The 9,759-nt window shown below is 38.4% G+C and overlaps 1 protein-coding gene across 6 annotated transcripts in view; it reads left to right on the forward strand.

Annotated features, from left to right (window-relative positions):
- LOC110838292 (kelch-like protein 10) overlaps window positions 1-9,759 on the forward strand; it is a 172,696-nt gene that overhangs the window by 23,480 nt on the left and 139,457 nt on the right. For 5 of the 6 annotated variants that reach the window (XM_087352277.1, XM_087352272.1, XM_087352278.1 and 2 more), the window contains one exon: window positions 1,256-2,506. The exons of the other annotated variant lie outside the window; for it this stretch is intronic. In XM_087352277.1, the coding sequence (XP_087208403.1) occupies window positions 1,256-1,460 (205 nt within the window). In that variant the 3' untranslated portion in view covers window positions 1,461-2,506. Of the gene's footprint in view, window positions 1-1,255; window positions 2,507-9,759 lie in introns of those variants that run through there. 6 annotated transcript variants of the gene reach the window in all.

Raw genomic sequence — 9,759 nt, forward strand, 5'->3', positions numbered from 1 at the left:
GGTTCTTCCTGCTTACTCAGTGCCTTGAATAAATGCGCGAGAAATGTTTGGGAGGAATGAAAGGAGGCAGGGCGATTTTGCGGTCAAGCTGATTTGTTAAATCAGAGGGCGAATGACTAGGAAATGCTAATCAGACGTAAACCGTTACTGCATTAATAAGAAGCTCTTTGACTAAGTTTCCTTGATCAGTGGCACTCTCTCGGGCAGGAAGTTTCTGGCGTTCGGCAAATCAGCATCGCCATAATCTTCGGCTTTCGTCAAAGTTTTAGGACAGTTTCAGGTTTAACGACGCCTGTCGTCTCATGTTTCCATTTCTGATGGAAGTTTATTTCAAAAGGGCTGTCTCTTGGCGTGTTTGACCACGCAGTCTCCGGCCATCTGTTGACGGATTGAGTAAGGAGCTCCAAAACATCCCAGAAGCCATATTTCGTCATACTTGTTTTGTGCAAGAGCCAGAAATCCCACTGAAATTCATTTAATTTTGGTTTGTGTCTGTCTTACGTGTAGGAGAACCTCTCCGGAACTATTTTTGTTGGGACAAAATATTTTTTGAAAATGTATTGCTAAAAGAGGGAAATATTGTCATGGGCGCGTGTCTCAAACAAGACAAGCTTGTCTCTCCAAACAAAATTTATAATTAAATTTTATTATTCTGATCAAAGGTAATGGCTTAATGAAGTGTACGAAACGTCGCTAGCCAGAACACACGTCATTTGACAGCGTTTTAAAATAGTCATAACCTCTCCCTCCACTTTGATGTAATAACATGTTTTACATTATAATAGCAATATGGCCGGTGTTCTGTGCGCATGAGTAAAAGAAATATCACGTGGGAACTGTTCTGAAATATGGTGAGGCAATCGTGCATTGAATTCCGATTGGGGGAATTTCTGTTACGTTTGTCTGGAAACAAAATACAAGCAACGACATTTCGGTGGAAGCTGTGCCCTCAGCTTCAAGCAGTTTTTCATTCTACACAAAGACATGGATATTTTTAGGTTAACACATTTTACGACTCACAAAGATATTTTTAAGAAAATTGTTAAATTTTACATAAATGCACTGACATTCAAATTACATTTCTATTAAATTTGTATTAAATAAATTATTTATGGTAGAAGAGGCTTTCCTTCGTGAGTTACATCATCGCATGTTTTCTGTACCTGTCATTGAAATGTGATAAAATTGTCTTGAGTGTAGTAAATACTGATGGACGATGAAAGTTTGTTTTCACTTTTAATGTTTCAAATTGCAGGCACCAGGTGGCAGACTTGAATGTTTGTAAATGCGGGATGTCGACTTGTGTCATCGAGAACCTACCGAATGCAAGCGATTACGCCTACAAATACAGAGAGAAAATGATGGAGAAGAAATGCAGAAAAAGGAGGAGAAACGTAGAAGAAGAAGAAGAAGAAGAAGGAGTAACGCAAAAAAGGACGCGAAATGTAAAAGAATCTTAGATTGGGAAAATCAATAGTTTTTGCGGTTGATTACAACCACAGCGAACACTTTAAGTTAACTTAACGTGTTCGTTGATTCTTTTACATTTCGCGTCCTTTTTTGCGTTTTTCCTCCATTAATTTGTCTCTGTGCTTCACACTCCGTCTGTCTTAACCAACGGACGTTACGCTCTTAAAATTTGTAATTCCGTAAACGGAACGAATGAATTAAATACAACGAAGAAAATTCATTCCCTTTTGCAGTGTTAATATTAATAGCAGGAACGAAATAAAGGATGAAATAGCTAAAATATTATTTTCGCACTTGTAGCATCAGGAAATTGAGCCTGACATCTGTTGTCTGCTTTATGAAACTGCGTGCGAAATTAGCTTTAAATATCAACAGTAGATGGACTGTTCCAAACGGCGTTACACAAAGAAGTGACGAAAAGCAAAGCCTACGAAAGGACTGCTTTAAACCATCAGCTTTTTGTGGATAACAGCGCGGCAAACTGAAATTTCCTTGCTACAAGAACAAAATATTTAGCTGTAAAAGTGCGACTGTGTGAAAAATGGGGCATACGTAACTTGAGATACCACAAGAGATTGTTAGTTAGTTAGTTAGTTAGTTAAGTGTTCTTTGTCGAGAATGTAATCGAAACAACGAATCGGGGTTAAAATTACTGACAAACTAACTCTGTGATGACATGAGGAAAATGCTGTTCATAAAATCTCAGTCACTCAAAGAAAACCAGGAAGACATTTCACAACAGCAAGTTCTGTAAAAATGATAGAGGACCATCACTCAACGTGTCAAGAGTTCTCACCTAGGGCGTACAGACAGCCGTGGAACTCGACACAAGAAAAAGACCAACGTCCAGAATGCATTGGAGCAACGAACGTCCATCGGTCGGTGTCCGGGTCATAAACTTCTACCGAGCTTAGATAATTCATACCATCATATCCACCAGCGACGTACATTTTGTCTGTAAAAACAAATTATGACACGAACTGTACACATATTTGTTTTAGGGAGAGCCATTAAACTGCTCCGTGCAGAGCACAGACATGGGACAATCCGTAGTTAAATTTGTAAATCTATTAAGTCCCCCTTCGAGTCACAGAAACTGCACAGACACGGCCGTCTCTGTTCATCTGTTTCTTTCTTTCGAATGCAGACAATCAGCGTGTCAAAGGAAATTAGTTTAACTGATAAAATTTAACATAAACAACATAAACTGCTTTATTAATGCATAATGGAAATGATGGTAAGTTACGTCTTCTGTGAAACGAATTTTATTAAATTTGGTACCAGAGATGTACGGAAAGAGCTGCTAAGAGTGCTCTACATTTATAATATAATGCGCTAATTACGTGAGATTATTGACTGTCTCAAAAACATATTACATCCGCATTATTTGAGAGCCAGTTTGATAGTTTGATGGTTGTTTGAATTCACTCCGAGTGCACACTAAAAGGCAGAAGACGACGCACAGGGACAGCTTACGAGAGCAGAAGAAACCATCACGCACTCGGAACTTCAAGCCGTTGCAGTCTGTGAAATAACGTAGTCCGTAGCACGGATAAAAGAAAGGGATAATGAAAGAATATTGGATAATGGAGGGAGGGAAAGTAAGTTCAAGAGCGAAGAGGAATGCCTTGAAGATGAAGGCAAAACGTTCCACTGAAACGTCGGTAGAAGCCAAACGACAGCCATCTTCGTACTCCCCGCCGTGAGAACCTCAAATCCTGTGATTCCTTCAACATTCTTGCGTTCTTACACGCGGACAGACAGACAGACACCTCGCCTTCTGCACTAACTCACAAATTTCTGTTTCACAGGATTTACGTACCATTCAGTGCAGTCGCACTTCCATCGTATCTTTTCCTGTTCATGTGAGCGATCCATGACCACATGTTCGTCTTGGGGTCGTATCTTTCCGCCGTTCTGTCATAACCACAACCGCCCATGGCGTACACAGAACCTCGCAGAACTGCCACACAGAAACTGTATCTGAAACGAAAAAAAGTTCACGCTCTGCTATGCTCATTTATTACTCATTCAGATGAATTTCCTCTCCCAGAAAACAATTGTTCGCTCGTCATTGTTAAATAATGCGATAACGAAACACCAAGATCAAGTCTGTCTTACCAGAAATTTTGTTCATTCTTTTAAAGGTCTTCCGGGGAAGTTTTTCGGTCGTGTGTCTAGTCCGGACTAATGCACGAAATAGCATTAAAATATATTTAATTTTATTTGTGGTTTATTGAACAACTGAGGAAGACCTGAAATCAAGAAGACCTAGTGTCAAAAGATTTCGTATTTGTAGGTTTTAAATTATTTTCAGACATAACAGAGAATAGCAGTTTCTGAATCGTTGGCTGATGAACATTACTTATGCTAACATAAAATTCCATCTAATACGAACGACGCGAATACAAAATATTAATTCAAAGTAAATTTTAAAACCAAGAACTATTGATTACAACTGATTTATTATAGATATTTTAACAATCCATCATCGCAGTGAACATAAACAGTTCAGACTAAAAGCTGAGGAATATAATTATATAAATCTAACCAATTTAGCGAGCTATGTGGTTAACATTCAAGCAGCCATTTCCGTGCGATTTAATTTTTAATTTAATAAAGTCTATTAGAGCGATGAAAAACATCCGAGTCTCCGCCCTCACTGCTTCTTCCTTGTTCCCTCAGGGGAAAATCGTGTATGTGGAAAGAGTTGAAGCTTGAAACCGGAAGAACAAGTTGTATTTTACTACTGACAGCGAAAAGTTTTCGACTCACACAAATTAGGAACCGTTTAGGCCTCTGAAATATTATTTGAAACATGGAAGATGACGTTTATTAATCTCATGTCTACGTCGCGTTCAAATAATGTTTTATTTACTTCATAGTCGATGAATGAGGTTGAAACCTTCCGGTTTTTAATGCCATGCGCGGACGTTTAGGTAGATACCACCGTTTCGGAGAAACATACAGTCTCCTTCTTCAGGCTCTGAAGGGTATAATCTCCTGTGCACATTCTCGTGCCATATAATAATTTACAAATATTGATCTATTTATAATGGTCAACGGTAGGCCACACACCTCGTATTTTAATCGTGTAGACTGGATGATACTTAGTTCGCTGACTGTTGCTTAACACGGCTTAACTTTATTTGCGAAAGACGTAGGTTAGAAACCCTCGTGTACTGTTGTTTAGGGTATCCATGACATTAAATATAACGTGTCTGCCATCATTGTTCTGCCTTTTTTCCTTGAACTTGTTTCTACAAGTAGATCGGCGACTTCGCTCTTGAGAAGACGCACTCGTAGCGAAATGGAATCTGCAGCTTTAAGTACGTAAGTGGAGTTAAAGTTGCCACTGACCTACACTTTTCAGCGTGCGAAAAGGACGTGTAACTGACACATTTTTAACTTTTATACCTGACGTACAGGAAAAGTTAATAGGTTTTGCTTAACCTCATAAAATAGTATTTTTACATTAACAAGTCAATCTTCGTGGGGCAGAGTTCTTTTTAACAACCTAATAGTCACTCAGCTAGACAGGAAATTCTCCGGCGTTTATTGAAACTGAAGACCACCGTTTTTACAAGACCTCGCCACCGGTCCCTATCTTGTGCCACATGGAACCAGTCCACACCTTTACAACCAATTTTTCTAAGAATTAATTTTAATAGTATCCTCCAACGACTCCAAGGTTTTTGTTATTATCGACATTTGACCGTAATAAACCTTGAATTTATATTTTTAGGTAAGATGGTATAAGGCGATATTGTGTTGATAAAAATTTTCTTAAAATCCCGTGGTTTAGTTCAGAAGTTTCTGGGAGACTGAGGAAAAGAAGTACGGTCTTTGTGATGCCTCAAGAATTTTTCCTCTTTAAAACAGGAGTGTAGTCTCAAAGAAATGTGCAATGATAGTTATTACGTAGGCTTCTATACGACCGCAACTTGCATGACTCTCAATCTCCATGAAGTCTCCTTCTGTGTGACAGTACACCTTGTCACACAGAAGATAACTTTGCGTTGAATACCACATATCATCGTGCGTTTTCTATAAGATTATAGAAATAAGCTTCATCGTAGGAGCTTATCTACTGCAAGAAAATTATTTATTTCACACAAATCGATTTCGTGCTTAGCTTTCAATAACAACTGTATATTCGGCAAGTTATGCCTATAAGGAAGATGCTTTTGAAGCTCATAATAGAAGAAGAGAACAATATTGGAATTTGGAAGCTTTTTTGCGTTGTATTTTGAGCTGTATCGAGTCTCTTAGAGCGGACTCTGTTCCCATAGCACGGCACTCTTGTGAATTCAACATTCCGTTTCCATCGGAAAAAAATTACACAAGTTCGAATGAAAGAAACAGAAAGACAGGAGATATAAAAATAGTAAAGCCAAAGAGACTTGTCGCTACTGCCTTGCATGCTCTACGTTACTCGACGCTCTTCTTATGGAGAAAGAAGATTAAATTCAAGATCTAGGAGACGACCTTGTTTGAAGTAGTAGCTACTTCTTGCTTACTATGTTTGTCACAGGGTCCTGCATGGCGTCAGTAAAATCAGAGAGAGTTCAAAAGTGTTGTTCTCTCAGAGCATACTCCCGACTGGACTGCCTGTGTATAGCTGGTAACATAACTGCTAAACTGAATAGAGAACATGGAGCTAGTGATTTCCGGAAGAGAAAACACGTCTTTTTGACGTAAATACGTCTATAAGGAAGGGTCATTCGGCAAGAAAGAGAAAGGAAAATGTGTAAGATGGTTACCTAGGAAACATCATCTGTTTATGGAATGTCCCCAAAAAACTTATACACAATGCTCATGTATGTGATGGTTGTGCGTATAAATTGTTTTAGGACGCACTGCACGCACTTAGTCGCAGATTATGTTTCCTACCGATAATAAAAAAAAAACAATACACTGTACAGAGGCGCATGTGAAAGTTTAGTTGTACACTTGACTTGTTATACGCGATTTTCTTTCCGCGTTTTCACATGTCAGCGGATTCATTTCAGTATTATCATGGCGACCTTCAATGTCCTACATAACAGCCACATCTTAAAGCCTGTAACCCGCATGAAAACTTCTCCAGGCTCATCAGGGAATGTGATTCAGATGATAAGCTTAGCTTCGAAGAATTCTGGCGTAAGTTTTAACATCGAAATGTCGATTGTTATACTTTTCCCATTTTAGCCGTTTTCAGTATACAGAACGATTTACAGGAACGCAAATCTACTCTCACTTGTTTGTCGTTAAATGTATTATAGCTAAAGCGTTTTAAAAACTTTTGAAATAAAGTTGAACATCTTAACTACTTACATCATATTTAACAGGCATTATAGGTGTCACAAAAAGATATATACTTAGGCCTAATATCTCGTATAATAATAATTATATAAATAAATAAACCCTTCTGGGTCCTTTGTATATACAACATACGTTCTGATAACACACGCAAAATCAGTTGATGAGGAATGTGATGAATAAAGATTCGAATTTCTTTTTGTGTTTATTCGCGATGGATGGAATCTAAATTCGCCACGAGTCATTCTAATAAAGACGCAACACAGTTACACATTTTTCAGCTAGTTTTTGCAGACACAGGAAAGGTGTATGAGGTTATGTTTTGAGGACAGGTAAGAAATGTTTAAAATAATTTTATTGTGTATGGTAGCATCTGATTATTTCATATTCCGAATTGCCTGTAACAACTGCTTTATCGCTACTGATTTTCAACTTTGCTGCACACAAATAGGAATAGTAAAAACAGGGTTTGAAATTGGATACAATCTCACCTTTTCTGGTATATAATTTATTGGTTGAACACAAAGACGAAATTATATCGAAAACCATTAAATAATTTTGTAGATGAAATATACGTACAAACAGACAGAAAAAAGGTATATGACCCCTGATTTTGCGTTCATAAAGGAAATATAACGGATATTTCTGAGAAAAATAAATTGTTCTGTGTGCTTAATTAAGCACTTTGCCACAAAGAAGTTTCACTGAAATTTATAATGTTTTGAGAAAAAATAAGAATTGGTTGAAAAGGCACTTTTAAATGTGATGGAGTCTAATTGATTTTCTGTTCAGAACAGTTTGAACAAGAAACTACTCTGTCGACTTTGATTTTCAGTTTGCCTTAGAATACGCCATTAGAAATTCAGAAGCTCTTCGAGTGCTCGAATCAAACATTGCATGCAATTTCATTGTCTCTACCGAAACTCCTTTTTTAAAACGTTTGTCAGTAGCTCAGATTATAGAACTTAATGATTACGCAACTGCAAACGACGTGGAAGGAAGCGGCCGTGGCCCAATTTAAGGCCTCTGACTAGCTTTGGACTGAGGTGACTGAGAAAAATTCCGATAACTCGAGGTTAGTAGGGTCTGGGCCGGGATTTGCACAAGAAACTTTTCGAATACGAAGCAGGAGTGCCAATACAACTCATTGTTCCATCGACCTGTTTTTTTATAACAGCTGATGTGGCGCTGTATCGAACATGATTATATTGCTTAACGGTACATCTGTGTGTTAACGTATGTTAGCGGATGGCGGCAGATGATTTTACTAATCCTTGTTTCATTCGTCATTATTAAACATTCTTTCAATAGGCAAACGCCTGTTTGAGGTTATAACGTTTACAAACCGATACTCGTCTGAATAACGTTTGATATAGTTCAACCCGCAACCGAAATAAAAAAGACAGCAGTATTTCACGTTGAGTGATTTAATGCCGCGTATAAAAGAAATCACATTTATTTTGAGAATCTTAGGAAATTTTTAATTGTAGTGGTTATTTTATCCCCTGATGGTGAAGGCAGCAAGGTTTTCTGAAACGTCGGTAAACGTATACCAGACTACACGGCGCAACAACCCAGAAATCCTCATACTCGCTGTCGTTAGAACATCAAATTCTAATTTGTTAGACGTTTGTGGTGTCGGAAATTCTGTGTTTTCGTTGCATCTAGAATGATTACCTTCCGTAATCCTGAAGGCCTGTTTCCGTAGACTAATTTGTTCGTAAGCTTCACTGAATTAAAATATTGACGTATTTTCAGCCTTTCACATTGAGAGTCTGACTGCGTTCCACACTTTCGTTGAATGTGAAAAGGGGATAAGAGAAAACGTCTAAATACATTTTGTAGCCTCTGAAGCCATTACATTCATGCAGATAAAAATATTAATTGATATCAAACACCGAGCAGCCAACTTCGGAAGTACTCTGCAAACTTCGCCAAAGTGGTGAACGAATTGATGTCTCCTATTACGAGACTTAGGAATTAAAAGTAAAATTTTGTCCAGGAAGTCGCAGGACGTTTCGCTGCCACACTGCAGAACCAGAAGTGAATCGGAATGTTTCAATCGACCGGGTTTCCTTGGTACAGAAAGAATCAAGAAGACTTTCTGTGTAACGACAACTACGTAGGGATGTCATCGAGTTCCTCCCCTGCTGCTCCTGTCTTCGGGACGAGTTTGCAAAGTAGTTTGTTCCCGAGGTTCTGTTCGTCGTAGTTAGTAAAACGTCAACACGGTCTGCGTCCAAGTGTCTTCTACTTTGCTGAACCAACAAATCTGCATATCCTTACACGACAGCTGTCCACACCAGATCGTCTCACGCTGTGGACAGAACTTGAGAAGAGCATTATTTCCCTCCTCTTCAACATCATCTCAAGCTCGACGTTACAGAAGTATGGAGTTAAGTAAACGTCGTTAAATGAGGATATCATGGAAGTAAATTACACTTTCAGGCCTAAGAGAGGGAAAGGGAGAGAGATAGAAAGGATAATAAGAGAGTAGAAGCAGAGAGAAAATTGATGGAGGAGAATGAGCATCTTATAGTTAGAAGGTTCCCAGGAAATGCCCGCTCGTCTTTCTGGTCAGGATAGAATCTTCATGAAGACGTTAGTGTGATAAGTAGTGACAGCTTCCTGACAGGGACGGTGGAATTTTGATTTGTTTCTTAATGAATTTTTAAGCCATAATTTAGGAAGTTAAATAAGTAATTTAGCGGCCTCCACTGAAATGGCTTAAATTTTGATGAATTTAAATCAGGAGCGCTGCATGAGAAGCATGAAGTGGCAACTTGGAACTTGGGGAACCATTTCAGAATTTGCTTAAAGACAGAGGAAATCCGAGAAAACCTGTGTCGACGTGTAGTTTAAATAACATTTAACAATTCAGTCCGTACCGCGAAGAAAACAGCACGCTTCACCATTACAAAGATCAACTGGTTGACGCTGTTTAAGGAAATAATCGATGCTTACACTCAGAATCGTGAGAAACGTAAA

The sequence above is a fragment of the Zootermopsis nevadensis genome, unplaced genomic scaffold (assembly GCF_977971745.1).
Source record: "Zootermopsis nevadensis isolate Lab colony 2312 unplaced genomic scaffold, Znev_1.0 Znev_ptg000021l, whole genome shotgun sequence".
In the NCBI taxonomy this organism is placed as follows: domain Eukaryota; kingdom Metazoa; phylum Arthropoda; class Insecta; order Blattodea; family Termopsidae; genus Zootermopsis; species Zootermopsis nevadensis.